This window comes from Salmo salar, chromosome ssa23, assembly GCF_905237065.1.
Source record: "Salmo salar chromosome ssa23, Ssal_v3.1, whole genome shotgun sequence".
Taxonomy (NCBI): domain Eukaryota; kingdom Metazoa; phylum Chordata; class Actinopteri; order Salmoniformes; family Salmonidae; genus Salmo; species Salmo salar.
Window position 1 is genome coordinate 11,205,972 of NC_059464.1, and position 19,242 is coordinate 11,225,213.

A 19,242-nucleotide genomic window follows, 5' to 3' on the forward strand; every position below is an offset into this window, starting at 1 on the left:
AATCATGTCCAATCAATTGAATTTACCACAGCTGGACTCCAAGTTGTTGAAACATCTCAAGGGTTATCAATGGAGACAGAATGCACGTGAGCTCAATTTCGAGTCTCATAGCGAAGGGTCTGAATAGTTATGTAAATAAGGTATTTCTGTTTTTTATTTTTAATACATTTGCAAAAATGTATAAAAACCTGTTTTCATTTTGTCATGATGGGGTATTGTGTGTAGATTACTGAAGATTTTGTTTTGTTTAATCCATTTTAGAATAAGGCTAACAAAACGTGGAAAAAGTCAAGGGGTCTGAATACTTTCCAAAGGCACTGTATAAATTAGTTACATCAGCCGTGTTACATGTTTTGGGCATCTTCTCCCTTGAAGCTGATGGTATTTTCCCTGTAGTGTGTGGAAAGGGAAAGGATTGAAAAGGGAAGAGGGTAACGAAGAAGGGAGGAAATCCTATTAAGAAAGCGAATGGAAAAGCACTGTTTTACGTTTGAAACGGGCTCAAGCATCCGGTCCAGGAATGGGCAACTGCCCCCATGCGGCCCGCGACCCCACTTTTGAAGGACCTCCGATTAATCCCCCCCAATTGTTTTGAACTCAGTCAGGGTCTGAACTTACTGTTGCGAGTTATAATAGTAGACTACAGCCTGTAGTTTGTTTGCTGCCAGACAAAAGATACTAGACATCATTGTGGCTGCAGCAGAAAAGTTTTTGGGACTCAAGGAAAGACTTGCAGGGGGAACTGGCGCCAGAAGACCCGCCCTCCCAGGTTCCCCTTGAGCTTGTGTAGGGATCAGATCTGTTTTATTTATTTTTAACAGAAAGTTGGTTGATTTATTTATTTTTTGTACGTTTTTTTTTTTAATATTTCAATTTTTTGGGGAATCCTGTTTCCATCTCGTATAGTAGGTGGCAGGATGCACATTGAAATTGTATGATCGCCAATATAACAGAAGAAGAAGAATAGTAGAATACACAAGGTGCCATTTCGAAATGTGGTTGTGCATCAGCAGTTTTTCTCTTTTGTTATGTCAGTCAACATTTTTAGATTGCTAAATTTGATTATCAGCCAGCTATCTAAACTTGTTATCATGGTCAAATTACTGGCCATTGATTTTGTAAGTCAGTCTCACTCAGATATCATAATTAAAACAGCAAACATTTCTCTCCGCCCCATTGCAAAATGTGTAGAATTGCAGCAAACTAGCTTCAAAATTGCCCATCCCTGATCTAAGCTGTAGCTAGCCTGGCCTGAGGCAGAGGGGTGAGGATTTCCCGGTCCATGTCCTCACTGTACACCCTGCTCAGCGCTGGCTGGCTGCTGGACCAGATAGATTATTTTAACCTGACAAACTTCTCCTGCAACAAAATAATAGAATTGCATTGCGCAAGAGGGGTTGTTGTAGAAACAGAGTTTGTATGCCTGGATGGTTTGTAGGAAGCAGGCTGAGCCCAGTGACAGTCCTACTTCAGACGCTTCCCACTAGACTCTCACTCTGGCCACAGAGCTTCTGTCTTGTCTCTGACTAACATTCCTGAATGCAAGTTCATATCCCTGTTAGGCAAGTTGTAGATGCATAGCAGACATACAGTATCTATACCTAGAGTAACAGACTGCCTTCAGTAATGTTAGCCTTGCGCCGTGAAGCATTCCTCTTTGTAAAGCAGTTTGTTTCAGATGTGGCTTGCTTGCACCTTTGCTAATAAGATCTGGCGTAATCTAATTTGAATTTCCCCAGCATTTAATTCAATTAAACACAGCACTAGAATGAATTATTAGCTAAGGGCTGACCTATTTTTTTATCAATGGTGAAGTTTGTCATGGTCTGACCTGGCATGTAAGTAGTTGCCAACAGTGTAAAGCAATGGAATTTAGTCCCATATTAGTCTAATTTCAACCCCTGTCCAACTGTCAGACATCTAATCTTTGCACAAAGTGATAAGCTAAACACTGACATACAGTTGAAGTCGGAAGTTTACATACACCTTAGCCAAATACATTTAAACTCAGTTTTTCACAATTCCTGACATTTAATCCTAGTTAAAATTCCCTGTCTTAGGTCAGCTAGGATCACCACTTTATTTTAAGAATGTGAAATGTCAGAATAATAGTACAGTGATTTATTTCAGCTTTTATTTCTTTCATCACATTCCCAGTGGGTCAGAAGTTTACATACACTCAATTAGTATTTGGTAGCATTGCCTTTAAATTGTTTAACTTGGGTCAAACGTTTTGGGTAGCCTTCCACAAGCTTCCAACAATAAGTTGGGTGAATTATGGCCCATTCCTCCTGACAGAGCTGGTGTAACTGAGTTAGATCTGTAGGCCTCCTTGTTCACACACGCTTTTTCAGTTCTGCCCACACATTTTCTATGGGATTGAGGTCAGGGCTTTGTGATGGCCACTCCAATACCTTGACTTTGTTGTCTTTAAGCCATTTTGCCACAACTTTGGAAGTATGCTTGGGGTCATTGTCCATTTGGAAGACCCATTTGCGACCAAGCTTTAACTTCATGACTGATATCTTGAGATGTTGCTTCAATATATCCACATAATTTTCATCCCTCATGATGCCATCTATTTTGTGAAGTGCACCAGTCCCTCCTGCAGCAAAGCACCCCCACAACATGATGCTTCCAACCCTGTGCTTCACGGTTGGGATAGTGTTCTTCGACTTGCAAACCTACCCCTTTTTCCTCCAAACATAACGATGGTCATTATGGCCAAACAGTTCTATTTTTGTTTCATCAGACCAGAGGACATTTCTCCAAAAAGTAGGATATTTGTCCCTACGTGCAGTTGCAAACCATAGTCTGGCTTTTTTATGGCGGTTTTGGAGCAGTGGCTACTTCCTTGCTGAGCGGCCTGTCAGGTTATGTCGATATTAGGACTCGTTTTACTGTGGATATAGATACTTTTGTACCTGTTTCCTCCAGCATCTTCACAAGGTCCTTTGATGTTGTTCTGGGATTGATTTGCACATTTTGCACCAAAGTACGTTCATTTCTAAGAGACAGAACACGTCTCCTTCCTGAGTGGTATGACAGCTGCGTGGTCCCATGGTGTTTATACTTGCGTACAATTGTTTGTACAGATGAACGTGGTACCTTCAGGCGTTTGGAAATTGCTCCTAAGGATGAACCAGACTTGTGGCGGTCTACAATTTTTGGCTGATTTCTTTTGATTTTCCCATGATGTCAAGCAAAGAGGCACTGAGTTGGAAGGTAGGCCTTGAAATACATCCCCAGGTACACCTCCAATTGACTCAAATTATGTAAATTAGCCTATCAGAAGCTTCTAAAGCCATGACATCATTTTCTGGAATTTTCCAAGCTGTTTAAAGGCACAGTTAACTTAGTGTATGTAAACTTCTGACCGACTGGAATTGTGATACAGTGAATTATAAGTGAAATAATCTCTCTAAACAATTGTTGGAAAATTACTTGTGTCATGCACAAAACAGATGTCCTAACCGACTTGCCAAAACTATAGTTTGTTAACAAGATATTTGTGGAGTTGTTGAAAAACAAGTTTTATTGACTCCAACCTAAGTGTATGTAAACTTCTGACTTCAACTGTATACAGTAAGTACATGGCAAAAAATGTATTTAAGAAATCTTTCCTGTGCCCTTCTTTAGTGCCACGAGGTTGAGTGTTATCTTGGTTTATTATCTTGGTAATCTATTATCTTGGTGTATTTTCACAGTTTAAAATGATGTCTACCCCTCTCTCTGTCCTGGTTGTTTCCCTGCAGCAGAAGCCCCTGACCTGGCCATCCCTGGCTTCCCGCCGCCCTCCAGCCTCAACCCTGCCAAAAAGGGAAGCTCCCTCAACTGGTCATTCCCGGACAAGATCAAGTCCCCACGCACTGTCAGGAAACTCTCAATGAAGATGAAGAAGCTTCCGGAACTCAGCCGCAAGCTCAGCGTAAAAGGGACCCCTAGCAACAACAACAACAGCAGCTGCAACGGAGCCAGCGCGAGCAGCAACTTAGAGACAAGGACCCAGTATCCCAAAACCAATTACGGTTCAGAACCTGGCCCAGCTCCTCCCAGGTTGTCCCCAAGGGGTGGACAGGGGGCGGCGGCTAGCCATAATGTGATCTCGAGGTATCACCTGGACAGCAGTGTGTCGACGCAACAAAGCTACAGCAAGAAGAAGAACAGCGGCACCTCCAAGTCGGCTAGCAAGGGGGGCTACCTCAGTGACGGGGACTCCCCAGAACTGGTGGCCAAGTCTGGGAAGCACGGGTCCTCAGAGGCCAAGGGAGGCAATGGGAAGGAGAAAGACCCAGCCACTGGAGGAGGAGAGAAAACAGGAGCTGGAGGAGTAACCAGAGGAAGTGGCAGCCCCAAGCTGCACGGCACAGAACTAGACATTGACGCGTTCCGCCACTACGCCTTCACAGAACAGCCTAAGTGCACCCAATACATCTCGGGCCTGATGAGCCTGCACTTCTACGGCGCCGAGGACCTCAAGCCACCACGCTTCGACTCCCGAGACGTCTACTGTGCCATCCAGGTGGACTCGGTCAACAAGGCGCGCACTGCCCTGCTCACCTGTCGGACCACCTTCCTAGACATGGACCACACCTTCAACATTGAGCTGGAGAACGCCCAGCACCTGAAGCTAGTGGTGTTCAGCTGGGACCCCACACCCAAGAAGAACCGGGTGTGCTGTTACGGCACAGTGGTGTTACCGGCACTCTTCAGGGTGAGCAGGAGTCATCAGCTGGCGGTGAAGCTGGAGCCTCGAGGCCTGATCTACGTGAAGCTGAACCTGATGGAGCAGTGGCAGAACTCCCTGGATGGAGGCTACAATGGGGACCGGGAGCCACAGATGTTTGGGGTGGAGGCCTGGAGGGTGGTGGTGAGGGAAAACACGGGACTCATGCTGCCCCTGCTCATCGAGAAGTGCATCACGGAGATCGAGACGAGAGGCTGCCAGGTGAGTTCAGTTCATGGTGTTAATGTTTAATGTTTTTACAGCCTTTTATGTCCAACAATGAAAATTTGGCCAACGGGCCTTGGACTGTCAGAGAACCCTTATTTAGACCTTGGACTTTCTTAGTTAGCCAACTACCGATTTTGGCAAGGAATAGCCGGTACAGTGCTTTTATATTGTGACAGCCAGCAAGCTGAGTGAGTGGCCTGGTTACTCAGCATTCGGTGCGAGAGGAACATGTCCAGAGGCGAGTTCTGGATGATTCTGGTTGAGTGGCAGACATTAGACCATGCATCACATAACAGGCCTTCTTGTTTTCATGTTGCAAGTGGCCTTTTATGTGATACAGAAAGAGAGAGAGAGATGGAACAGAGCAAGACAGGCAGCAGGGGTATTGGGAGGCTGGCTGCAGATGTGCCATATGAGAACTGCCCTATAACTCTTCTTCCCGTCTTCTTCTTTGAAGCCCAGTGCCAAAGGAGAGAGACTCTCTAATTAGTCTCTCTCCTTTGGCACTGGTTTCTTCTAATTAGTTGGGATGCCACCCAGCCGTAAAAGTGTCTGGCTGCTGCCGTAGAAAATCCATCCATCTTAGGGAGGATGCTACGGGCAGCAGGTGCCCTGAGTGGCTGGTCCTTGGTGGGGCAACCTCCATCGGGCCATTCTCCAGGGCCTTTCTCCAGGCCTCTCCACACTACATAACACAGCTCATATATCAGTCCTCTGGCTGGCTGCTCTACATGGGCTCGCCCTCAGTAGGGGACGGGGACTATGGCTACCAGCAGGCTCATAGGCAGACCTTCCTTCAGGTTCTTATAGAGGACATTTATCAGTGTTACTCTGAAGGGGCTGTCTGGCCTAGATACTGAGCATGTCATGGGCCGGTCCCTCACTAGGGTGGCTATGCATTTGGGCCAATCAGTTTTGTGCTAATGGTTTTAGCCACTGGCCAAGTTCATTTATTACCTGTGTTTTCTTTGTACTCCTCCATTTATTTCTCTCTCCCCTTCTCACTCTCTGCATGCTCTCTCCATTTCTCTCTCCTGTTCTCTTTCTCTGTTGTTTAAAGAGACACACATATGTCAGAGACATAGTAGAGCTTATGTAAGGGGATATGACTATGTATCACTAGATGCAGTTTGGAGCCATCTTTACCCCGTGGTTCCCCCAGGGGCCCATGCTGAGAGGGGTTAGGAGGGAATCTACACCAGATTACACAGGAATTTATAGGATGTGTCACTGAGGCAGGCAGAGAGAGCCAGACACACAGCGTAGCATGTCTTTAGACATAATTATGTGTATCCCTAGATGGAGACTACTCTCGTTTCAATGTCTCCACCAATGCATGGCCCGAGGGGCTCTGAAGCTTTTAAGGCACTTGGGGGATGATTGTGGCTGTTCTGAAAAGACTGCAGATTGGTGTCACAGAAGCGAGTAATGTGTGTGGATGCTGTAATGCGTGTTTTTTTTGTGTTTGGTAGTGTCAGATTTCTTTAAGAAAGTACATTGTCTCTACCAGACATATTGAGAAAAATAGCCAGCTGATATCAGCTGCGCTAGTTGTGTTCTCTCAAGTAAAAAGTCATTTGACCAAGTATAAAATCCGATTTTGTGAATTGTAGCGCTTGCATTGTTTTGCTAGAAGCTATGAGGGGTCAGAAGTCTGTAAATGTTGCAGGTGCAACCATCTTTTTTCAACCTGTGTGTCACAGGGGTCGTGAAATGGAGACCAAGACACAGCGTGGATAGTGCTCATTTTCAATATTTTAATGACGACACTTGACAAAATAACAAAACGACCAACACAGTCCCGTCAGGTACTCAGACTAGAACGGGAAACAACTACCCACAACCCCAAAGGAAAAACAGGCTGCCTAAGTATGGCTTCCAATCAGAGACAACGAAAGACACCTGCCTCTGATTGGAAACCATACCTGGCCGAACATGAAAATCAACACATAGAAATAGACAACTAGAACAAACCCACATAGAAACAGAAAACCCAAAATACATACAAAACAAACCCCCCTGCCACGCCCTGACCATAATACTATGGCAAATGACCTCTTTCACTGGTCAGGACGTGACACTGTAAAGTTCCACTCCCTACTGATTGGCTTAGTTAGGGGTCCAACATGTGTGTGTGTGTATGCTCACTCATTCAGGGTTCATTCAGAAAGTCCCTGACTCACCACACTAAACCATTCTGTTGTTTTTAATTAAGATGAGGACAGACCAGTATTTCCTATTTGTGTGTGTGTGTGTGTGTGTGTGTGTGTGTGTGTGTGTGTGTGTGTGTGTGTGTGTGTGTGTGTGTGTGTGTGTGTGTGTGTGTGTGTGTGTGTACACGTGTATGTATGTTGCTCAGCAGAGCTTCTACTGACCCTAAACTAAAGGTAGAGCTTTCTCTCAGTGGACTTGCTCATTGTGCCCAGTGACTTCTGTTTACTTTTGCACAAAGCTAAATCCTTGCCTAATCTGCCCATTTTTCTCCCTCTCGTGTGAGGGAGGGATGTTTAGAAATGCTATACAGAACTGAGACATCTCAGGCACAAACAGTGTGGCAAGTAGCCTGTATAGACATGTGGTTGGAGCCTGTAGGTCTGTAAAAACTATAGATATTGTGTCCAGCTTAGTGTTGTCACGATACCAGAATTTTGACTTCGATACCAGGTTTAGTATCACAATAGTCGATACTGAAACATTACTCAATACCAAAACGATACTCGATACCGAAACGATACCACAACAACAACAAAAAAAACTGATTAGCTAAAGTCACAGAGTAACCACTGGGCTTTCTTTTTTTAAACATGAAACAATATGTTAATAACCGGTAGAACTAAAATAACAAGTAGAATATCTTCTATATTCAATTTCTTTCAAAAAATAAAACATACATTTTCCTTATGCAAAACCATATGAGACTCAGAGCATCCAAAATGACATAAAAAAAACACTTTTAAACTCATTTCTGAAGCTTCTATATTGCAATATAGTCTACACACCATAGAAATACAATGGATTTTACACAGCATACTACGATTCCCAGAGAGCATTTCAACTCCCAGAGTGCAATGCTCCACCCATGGCTGATGGCTGGCTACTGATAGCATGTCCAGACAAATGCAAAGTAGTCTAAATAAATTGCTGTCATAGCTAAGTTATGACTGCATTTCACATTCATTTTGGGTTGTAGTGATATTATAATGCTCACATGAATGTCATGCTGAATATACACAAAACATTGCTCCACACCTGCTCTTTCCATAACATAGACTGACCAGGTGAATCCAGGTGAAAGCTATGCTCCCTTATTGATGTCATTTGTTAAATCCACTTCAATCAATATAGATGAAGGGGAGGAGACAAGTTAAAGGAGAATTTTTAAGCCTTGAACCAATTGAGACTGGATTGTGTATGTGGGTGAATGGGTTGTGAATGGTTATATTTGGGAAAATATTTAACCTTGGTGTGTGCTTTTGCAAGTTGTGTGTGTGTATTCAACCTGGTTGTGTGTGTGTTTCTGCAGGTTGTGGGCCTCTACCGTCTGTGTGGCTCAGCATCAGTAAAAAAGGAGCTGCGGGAGGCCTTTGAGAGGGACAGCCTAGGAGTGGAGCTCTGTGAAAACACCTACCCTGACATCAACGTCATCACAGGTAACATTACACTGCCAACCGCATCAGAACCTCTGTCCCCTAACATATATTAAAACCCTTGCTGTGTGCGTGACGTATACACATGGCATACGAGTCTGTGCGTGTGTGTGTGTGCTTGTGCGTGCGTGCGTGTTTTGTAGTAAAAGCATTCCAGTCAGCATACCACCGGTATGTGAGTGTGCCTGAGGGGAGAGTCCTCACACGAACCAGCCAACCATCCAGGCCAATGTGCATTTAGGTCAATCCTTCATTCCTCTCTTCCTGGTTCTGACACACCACTCTCTCTGACCACCTCCGGAACACGCCCACACACACACACACATACACAGTTTTGCCATTATCTACACAAGAGGAGACAATATCCCAGTTTCACTCTGCTTAAAGTACTGTAATTCCTCACTGGTTTCTATCAGTGTCAGTGACAAACTAGGACAAACTATTTCATTGGCTAAATATTATTTGTTCTGCCTGAACATGTGGGGACTGGCGTGAATGTCCAATTTTCCCCTTTCCCCTGCAGAAGGATATTACCCTGATCAAAATGGCTGAATTAACAAACACCAATTATCTGTTCACTTCTAGAGTCTGCCTGCCATGTCACCTTCAGTCAACCAATGAATACAGATTCCGGGAATAGACAGTTAATAGAAAAATACTTGCTCATGGATTTCTCCCACCAAAAAAGAGGAAGACCATGGAAGCCCTCTGCATTGTGGGATTAGGAAGAGGCCCATATAGGTGTCCTCGTATGATGCCTGCTTTGATCTGAATGCATTGCATGGCAGAGCAAAGAACACAGTTAATAGTTGAACGGGTAATAAAAAAAGGGCCAACACCAGTGTGGATTGTTGTTTTTTGCTTGCTGCCTAAATTTGCTCTGCCGAGCATGCGGCTGTTACAGATGGGCTGAGGAAGTGGAGTGAGGGAGAGAGAGAAAGAGAGGAAGGGTGGTTGTCCTGGGCTGGGCAGGGCTGGGTTAGGCTGGGCAGAGAGCGGTGGTAGATAGAGGGGCTTGGGGTATGGGGGTTGGTGGTTTAAGTGGAGTCAGGCCAGCCAGAGAGAGAGACAGAGAGGCTAGCTAATAAGCATGCCAAAAGTATGAGCTAAGAGGTGTCGGTGAGGGCTGGCTTGTCACACGGCTAATTTAAAAGGCAGAGGTAGTGAAAAGGAAGACCAAGTCAAAGTTCAATCCAAAGCTTGCAAAACATGTGCGCTGCCTGGCCTTCCTTTGTTTCAAACCTTGATCCCAGACAAAGTTACCAACTTCACTAAACAGCCTCATCATGGTTGTCATGCTCTGAATACAGAACAGTAGCTGACATAAATGAACTGAATTTATTTAGCTAACTCTGTTTTTGTATCAGCAGATTTTCTGGGGTTAGATTTTTCTTGCACTTTCAGTTTAACCCCATAAAGTTTTTGCTATGTACATTCAGACGTTTTATTGTAGGTTAACATGGAGTCAGTAGACAGACAGCAGGAGTCTAGACTTTGCAGATCTGTACTGTAATTGAATCAGAGTCTGTGTTAACAGCTGGGATGTGGCTTAAATCAGGGAGGGAGGTGTAGGGGGCCAGAAGCGCTCTCTCTCTCTCTCTCTCAGCCCCTTTTGACTAGGGAACATTCCCCCAGGATCCAGTGTCCACAGAGCCACCCTCCAGTCCCACAGCCCCTTTAGACAGGAGCACAGATGGAGGGACAAGCTGCTCGATTTACTTTTAGTCACGGTTGTGTGTTTCAGTCCACCGGGCAGAGATTACCTCGGACTCCTCTGGTCCTGCTTGTAGAATCCGTAATGCTTAACCAAGGGAGGCAGTTGAGAGGCCTACTGGGTCAGTAACAGGGTCAGTAACAGTTCTTCTTGAAGTATCATTTATTTTTAGCCGATGTAACATAGCTAGGAGCCTATACAAGGATCCCTTGTGTGGTGTTCATGTTTTTGTTATTCGCCCAATGTTCACAGGTCTGATGGACCCAATACAGCCATAACAATTTACATAAAAAAATACTTAATACTTAGATGTTGACTTATATCAATTACAAGCAGTATAGACAGCATACATGGTTAATATTTGCCATTTACCTCTGCTAGATCACATTTATCAATAAAAGCGTTTTTTTTTTTTATATAATCAAAACATGGGTGGAATAAATCATGTTTATCTTGAACAAATATAAATGAAACAAGGTTTTCATCACTATTGATGTTTATTGCTTTGAACTGAACAAATTGGAAGGACAAATTTTACATACAGTATTTTATGAAAATTATAAATGAGCCCCATTGAACACAAATTAAGGCCGGTCTATACACCACATGAGGGACAGAGTTTTACTGTGTGTGGTTGCAAATGTATTTCTTGCACTTGATGCATGTGTACTGTCTTCCTGTCCTTCTTGGGTCCCAACACATTGCAGCGCTTCTTCTTGTTGCTACCGGCTGCAATCTACAATGATGAAAACACTTAGTTCAGGAATTTTACTAATATTTCACTCACTCACTCACTCACTCACTCACTCACTCACTCACTCACTCACTCACTCAGTCACGCACATATATAGTTACAGCAGGCCAAGGTAGGAGATTCAGACACACACACATACAAGCAACAACATCACTCACACCAGCATCCTCCTCCTGAATCCTCCTCACTATGGCTGCAGAAGCTGGGGTCCTTGGGATATGTTGCCTCCTCTGGATTTGAGGTCTTACCAATGACTTGCCCAGCTCCTCGAGAAAGAGCCGTCTCCTCTGGAGCTTCCCTCTGTTCCAATCTGGGTTCAATGCCATCTAAATGACAACCGCGTTGTAAGCTGAGATGTCCAAGATGTTGAAGAAAATCACAAGTGGGCCAGCGTAGGGTTCTTCTTTTGCAGCTGTAGCCAGTCACCAGCTTGTCTAAATTGTCCACCCCTCCTTTTGTGGCATTGTAATCCATTATGATTTCTGGTTTCCTGGCCACACAGACTCGCCCATCCCTATGCAGCGTACTCATGAGTACCACATTTTTGCCTTTCTTTGGCACATAGGACACTAGGGACGTGACAGCCGTGAACACAAACTCAGAGGAATTAATAGGCCTGTTCCGTGTATTTAACAGCCCAGGTGGGAGCTCTGGCTTGTTTTTTCGTACTGTTCCTACCATCGTCAGCTTCCTCTTGAGGAGCTCCTGTCCCAGCTTGTGCGAAGTAAAAAAGTTATCAAATCAAATTGTATTAGTCACATGCGCCGAATACAACAGGTGTAGTAGACCTTACAGTGAAATGCTTACTTACGAGCCCCTAACCAACAATGCAGTTTAAAAAGAAATACAGATAAGAATAAGAAATAAAAGTCATTAAAGAGCAGCAGTAAAATAACAATAGCGAGACTATATACAGGGGGGTACCGATACAGAGTCGATGTGCGGGGGCACCGGTTAGTTGAGGTGGTAATATGTACATGTAGGTAGAGTTATTAAAGTGACTATGCATAGATGATAACAACAAAGAGTAGCAGCGGTGTAAAAGAGGGGGGGGGGGCAATGCAAATAGTCTGGGTAGCCATTTGATTAGGTGTTCAGGAGTCTTTCCTCTGTCACCGCCTGGTATAGAGGTCCTGGATGGCAGAAGGCTTGGCCCCAGTGATGTACTGGGCCGTTCGCACTACGCTCTGTAATGCCTTGCAGTCGGAGGCCGAGCAGTTGCCATACCAGGCAGTGATGCAACCAGTCAGGATGCTCTTGATGGTGCAGTTGTAGAACCTTTTGAGGATCTGAGGACCCATGCCAAATCTTTTCAGTCTCCTGAGGGGGAATAGGTTTTATCGTGCCCTCTTCACGACTGTCTTGGTGTGTTTGGACCATGTTAGTTTGTTGGTGATGTGTACACCAAGGAACTTGAAGCTCTCAACCTGCTCCACTGCAGCCCCGTCGATGAGAATGGGGTGTGCTCGGTCCTCTTTTTCCTGCAGTTCACAATCATCTCCTTTGTCTTGATCGCATTGAGGGAGAGGTTGTTGTCAAGGCACCACACGGCCAGGTCTCGGACCTCCTCCCTATAGGCTGTCTTGTTGGTGATCAGGCCTACCACTGTTGTGTCATTGGCAAACTTAATGATGGTGTTGGAGTCGTGACTGGCCGTGCAGTCATGAGTGAACAGGGGGTACAGGAGGGGACTGAGCACGCTCCCCTGAGGGGCCCCTGAGTTGAGGATCAGCGTGGCGAATGTGTTATTACCTACCCTTACCACCTGTGTGCGGCCCGTCAGGAAGTCCAGGATCCAGTTGCAGAGGCAGGTGTTTAGTCCCAGGGTCCTTAGCTTATTGATTTGCTTTGAGGGCACTATGGTATTGAACGCTGAGCTGTAGTCAATGAATAGCATTCTCACATAGGTGTTCCTTTTGTCCAGGTTGGAAAGGGAAGTGTGGAGTGCAATAGAGATTGCATCATCTGGGGATCTGTTGGGGCGGTATGCAAATTCAGGTGGGTCTAGGGTTGGGTGTTGAGCCATGACCAGCCTTTCAAAGCACTTCATGGCTACAGATGAGTGCTACGGGTCGGTAGTCATTTAGGCAGTTCACCTTAGTGTTCTTGGGCACAGGCACTATGGTGGTCTGCTTGAAACATGTTGGTATTACAGACTCGGACAGGGAGAGGTTGAAAATGTCAGTGAAGACACTGTGGGGATGATGTCATCAACGCACTTATTGATGAAGCCAATGACTGATGTGGTGTACTCCTCAATGCCATCGGAGGAATCCCGTAACATATTCCAGTCTGTGCTAGCAAAAGAGTCCTGTAGCTTAGCATCTGCTTCATCTGACTACTTTTTTATTGATCTAGTCACTGGTGCTTCCTGCTTTAATTTGAGTTTGTAAGCAGGAATCAGGAGAATAGAATTATGGTCAGATTTGCGAAATGGAGGGCGAGGGAGAGCTTTGTATGCGTCTCTGTGTGTGGAGTAAAGGTGGTCCAGAGTTTTTTTTTCCCCTCTGGTTGCACATTTAACATGCTGATAGAAATTTGGTAAAATAGATTTAAGTTTCCCTGCATTAAAGTCCATGGCTACTAGGAGGGCCGCCTCTGGGTGAGCATTTTCTTGTTTGCTTATAGCGGAATACAGCTCATTCAGTGCTGTCTTAGTGCCAGCCTCTGACTGTGGTGCTATGTAAACAGCTACGAAAAATAGAGATGAAAACTCTCTGGGTAGATAGTGTGGTCTACAGCTTATCCTGAGATACTCTACCTCAGACGAGCAATAGCTCGAGACTCCCTTAGATATCGTGCACCAGCGGTTATTTACAAAAACACTTTGTCCGTTGCCCCTTGTCTTACCAGACGCTGCTGTTCTATCCTGCCGGTGCAACGTATAACCAACCAGCTGTATGTTGATAGTGTCGTCGTTCAGCCACAACTCTGTGAAGCATAAGATATTACTGTTTTGAATGTCCCTTTGGTAGTTTAATCTTCCGCGAAGGTATTTTATTCTCCAAAGAATGCACGTTTGCTAGCTGAATGGAAGGAAGTGGGGGTTTATTCGATCGCCTACGAATTCTCATAAGGCAGATCTGGGCCTTTTCCCGAGAAAGTAGTATATCGTTCGCGTCGGGCTCGTCAGACTCGTCAAAGGAAAAAAAGGATTCTGCTAGTCCGTGGTGAGTAATCGCAGTCCTGATGTCCAGAAGTTATTTCCGGTCATAAGAGACGGTAGCGGCAACATTATGTACAAAATAAGTAAAAAAATAAGTTACGAACCAAAAAACGCAATCGGTTGGCGGCACATAAAACTGCCTTTTTCTCCGGCGCTGTTTTACTTATCACATGTGATGTTGCGGCCACGGAGTCCCTGTCACGTCCAAGACAACCAGCATCCCTTGGTTCTTCTCAGGGGCTCCTCCCCCTGGCGCCCCCGTATACACTTGCAAGTTCCACGCATATGATGAAGCAGCATCGCAGTCAGCCCAGATCTTGATTCCATATTTTGCGGGTTTAGATGATATGTACTGCCTGAAGGGGCAGCAGCACCTAAATGGTATAAGCTGCTCATCAACAGTAACGTTGGGTCCAGGGTTGTAAAACAGAGGAAGGCGGTCCACCCACTTATCCCACACACTGACCTGATTACAGCTAGCTTGTCTCTCTGCCGCCGAACTGGTCTGGTGTCTCGGTTATCGGAGTGGATAATCCTGGAAATAATGTGGAAGTTTTCCAGATACATTGTTGCACAGAAAAGTTATCTGCCAGTTTTTGCATCCCACAAGGATTCTGTGGATTCCCCATTTGAATGTGAAAACACCAGCAAGGATAAGAACCCCAAAGTATGCATGTCAATGAGTTTGGTCCATCTCCTTCCGTCTCTCTCCAAAAACACACCTTCCCTCCAAATTAGGGCAGTCCAGAATCATTTTCAGAATGGTGTCTGGGATGAACAGTTCAAAAGAAGACTATGTCCTGCACATGAGTAACCGCCATCTGCGTCGGCCCTGGTTGCATCCTTATCACGTTGGCAGCCATGCGGGGTGGCTCATTCCTTGGGCAAGAAGACCTCACAATAAAAAAAAAATGACATCCGTATTTCTCCTCCTTCAAGCTGCTGATGAGCTGGCTGCTGACGGGCTGGTCCTGGGACTGGCTGGGGGTAAATCTCATCCTCTTCTTCCAACTCCCTGTCAGACACCGAATTGACAGAGATATGGTCCTCATATTCTGAAAATTCTTCATCTTCACACACTACAAAGGGTAAAGAGTGCGAGAAAAGCGGGAGACAGGCAGACAGGCAGGGAGACAGACAGACAGGTTCTTGGTGCTAGGCCAGGGAGGAGGAGGACAGAGTGAAGGCACACAGCAAACCTTTTTGTTTAATTTGTACTTGTTTTCACCTACACACATACACACACACTTTTCCACACTATTATTACCCTCGGTTCAAGTGGACCGAAACACCACATATGTAATATACATGTGTAGGGGGGTGCAGTGTGCACTCAATGAAAATGTGTTATTTTACATGTTCTTCACAGAAAATGAGCCAAGGCCAATGAGTCTCAGGTTCAATCATTGTATCATTTTTATTTTAGTAAACATTGAATATGGGTCCTTACAGACCCGAACACCACACAAGGGTTAACTGATGTTGTTGCTCCACCTGGTAGCTAATGCAAGGACATTTGACAGTTATCTGAGAGGATAGCCCTATCAGCCCTTTCAAGCAACTTTCTGCTTGGCAGGAAGCTAACAAAAAGCCTCAGTGATGTTCTAAAATGAACAGAACAGTGAAAGGTAGGCCAGTGTTTTGGGGTGCTAGTTGCTCCAAAGAAGAAACCGAAAGTGGAGACTCCTTTTTCACTTGTTAGTTTGTTATAGGGTTGCAAAGGGAGGGTATTATATTACTGCTAACTTTCTATGTTTACCTGTAAACTACCAGAATTTGGATAACTTTCAAGGATTTTATCACATGACATCTAGTGGCCTTTTTGGGTACTTGAGATTATCACAGGTGTCTGTAATTATCTTTGGGCCTCTGTGTGGTCTTATAAACTCAGCAAAAAAAGAAAGGTCCTCTCACTGTCAACTGCGTTTATTTTCAGAAAACTTAACGTGTAAATATTTGTATGAACATTAGATTCAACAACTGCGACATAAACGGAACAAGTTCCACAGACATGTGACTAACAGAAATGGAATAATATGTCCCTGAACAAAAGGGAGGGGGGCAAAATCAAAAGTAGCAGTCAGTATCTGGTGTGGCCACCAGCTGCATTAAGTACTTCAGTCCATCTCCTTCTCATGGACTGCACCAGATTTGTCAGTTCTTGCTGTGATATGGTACCCCACTCTCCCACCAAGGCACCTGCAAGTTCCCGGACATTTCTGGGGGGAATGGCCCTAGCCCTCACCCTCTGATCCAACAGGTCCCAGACGTGCTCAATGGGATTGAGATCCGGGTTCTTTGCTGGCCATGGCAGAACACTGACATTCCTGTCTTGCAGGGAATCCTGCACAGAACGAGCAGTATGGCTGGTGGCATTGTCATGCTGGAGGGTCATGTCAGGATGAGCCTGCAGGATGGGTACCACATGAGGGAGGAGGATGTCTTCCCTGTAACGCACAGCATTGAGATTGCCTGCAATGACAACAAGCTCAGTCCGATAATGCTGTGACACCCCGCCCCAGACCATGACGGACCCTCCACCTCCAAATTGATCCTGCTCCAGAATACAGGCCTCGGTGTAACGCTCACTCCTTTGACGATAAACGCGAATCCGACCATCACCCCTGGTGAGACAAAACCACAACTCTTCAGTGAAGAGAACATTTTGCCAATCCTGTCTGGTCCAGCGATGGTGGGTTTGTGCCCAAAGGCGACGTTGTTGCCGGTGATGTCTGGTGAGGACTTGCCTTACAACAGGCTTACAAGCCCTCAGTCCAGCCTCTCTCAGCCTATTGCGGACAGTCTGAGCACTGATTGAGGGATTGTGCATTTCTGGTGTTTCTCGGGCAGTTGTTGTTGCCATCCTGTACCTGTTCCGCAGGTGTGATGTTCGGATGTACCGATCCTGTGCAGGTGTTACACGTGGTCTGCCACTGTGAGGACGATCAGCTGTCCGTCCTGTCTCCCTGTAGCGCTGTCTTAGGCGTCTCACAGTACGGACATTGCAATTTATTGCCCTGGCCACATCTGCAGTCCTCATGCCTCCTTGCAGCATGCCTAAGGCACATTCACGCAGATGAGCAGGGACCCTGGACATCTTTCTTTTGGTGTTTTTCAGAGTCAGCAGAAAGGCTTCTTTAGTTTCCTAAGTTTTCATAACTGTGACCTTAATTGCCTACCGTCAGTAAGCTATTAGTGTCTTAACGACCGTTCCACGGGTGCATGTTCATTAATTGTTTATGGTTCATCGAACAAGCATGGGAAACAGTGTTTAAACCCTTTACAATGAAGATCTGTGAAGTTATTTGGATTTTTACGAATTTTTTGCAAGACTGGGTCCTGAAAATGGGACGTTTCTTTTTTTGCTGAGTTTATATAAAAAATTATTAAGTACGATGATTTTAAAATAGTGACAAAGTTGTCAAACATTATCCTAAATATATACCGTCAACTTAGTGAATACCATTGGTGTTTAATATAAGGGTTTCAGCATGTCCTTTATATATTTTTTACACACTTTGTAAAATACATAATGTCAATGTCTTTGTTGTAAATATTGACGCCAAACTGGTGGCAGTTGTGAGTTAAAGTCAGTAGTTAGAAGAGTTGCAGAATTAATAGAAAATAATGCCATTGTTGATTAGATGCTTTTTTCATTAATTAGGCTATTTTCTCTTAAGCCCCATGGTCTTTCTACTAGAAACTCATGGACAATATGGGCACAGATATAAAACATTTACACTGTATATGAATACTTTTTAAAAAGGTTATTCAAGTATAAATGAACAAAGTTACCATAGACTACCATAGATTACCTCGTTTTGCAAGCCTAGTTTGTTATCAGGGATACAGACCCCAGTTTGTCGCTCAGCTAGCTGACTTGAATTATTTTTCATACCGCCAGTCCACTTCCTTCCTCCCTCTGCCCCTCCACTCCAGCCCAGCCCTCCCCATGCAGTGAAGACATGGAAAGACAAGTGACCCCTTTGTTGCCAAACAAACACAGATGGTATTTGGCTCACTCACGCATGGTGGATTAGTTGAGCTCTGGGCCACCAGGAGGCAGGGAGGCCCCGGAGGGAGTTGGTCAGCCCGCCATACAAAGACCTACAGCCCTGGCCCTGTGTGAGTGGGTGGATCGGTGTCAGCAACACCTGGAGGCAACACAAGGACTGGACACCCCCCTCCCGGCCCTCTCTCTACTGGTCTGCTGGTTCGAGGGGATGGGGGGTAGTGGGGGTGAGGAAATTGGGGTTGTAGTGTTGGTAGGGGAGAACAAGTCTGATATTTTTTGCTTTAGGGTGGCACCGGCCGACGGCAGCCTGCAGTTTTTGTTTTAACAAGAGTTCAAAGGTTTTGGAGCATTGCCCCCATTACAGTGTTGGTTTTGTAGTGTATGGATGTTATAATGTTTCCTGATATTTCTGTAGAGTTTCTGCAAAAATCTACTGTTTCAGTTGTCGGGCCGATCTATGGTGAGATTTGCCTTTCAGTGATTACAATTTTGACCAAAAAAACTTTCTGAGGCAATTCAAAGCTAATTACTGGCACAAAATCCCAAAACACCTTCCCTGAACAACAGTCCTCCTCTCCATGGCATGTTTGTTGCCTGTCAGACAGGCTGTGAAAATAAGGGTAACACCTGCAGAGCAAGGACACCTGTTCACCCCTGAGCCTGACCTTGCCTTGTGTTTTGTGTGAGTGTGTGTGTCAGGCCCCAACAGGGGTTAAGGTACTCCAACCGCGGAGTCATAGCAGGCTAATTGTTTACCCCACACATAATGGCTGCAATCTCTCTGCTCTGAGTTGCTACACACACACACACACACAATTGTCCGGGGTAGGCCGTCATTGTAAATAAGAATTTGTTCTTAACTGACTTGCCTAGCTAAATAAAGGTAAAAAAATTATACATTTCAGTGGAATGCATTGTTGTACAACTGACTAGGCATCCCCCTTTCCCTCCACTTACGGCTTCATCACCTGTGAGATCATCTGAGACCAGCC

The 19,242-nt window shown here is 45.1% G+C and overlaps 1 protein-coding gene across 6 annotated transcripts in view; it reads left to right on the forward strand.

The window, feature by feature from the left end:
• Positions 1–19,242, forward strand: part of LOC106584049 (rho GTPase-activating protein SYDE2) — an 89,020-nt gene that overhangs the window by 45,356 nt on the left and 24,422 nt on the right. For 5 of the 6 annotated variants that reach the window (XR_001323681.2, XM_014168863.2, XM_014168864.2 and 2 more), the window contains 2 exons: positions 3,756–4,948; positions 8,478–8,604. Coding sequence is in view for 5 of the 6 variants with exons in the window: in XM_014168863.2 (XP_014024338.2) it covers positions 3,756–4,948; positions 8,478–8,604 (1,320 nt within the window). In the remaining variant the exon portion in view is untranslated. The remainder of the gene's footprint in view (positions 1–3,755; positions 4,949–8,477; positions 8,605–19,242) is intronic. The other variant, XM_014168860.2, reaches the window with a different exon arrangement.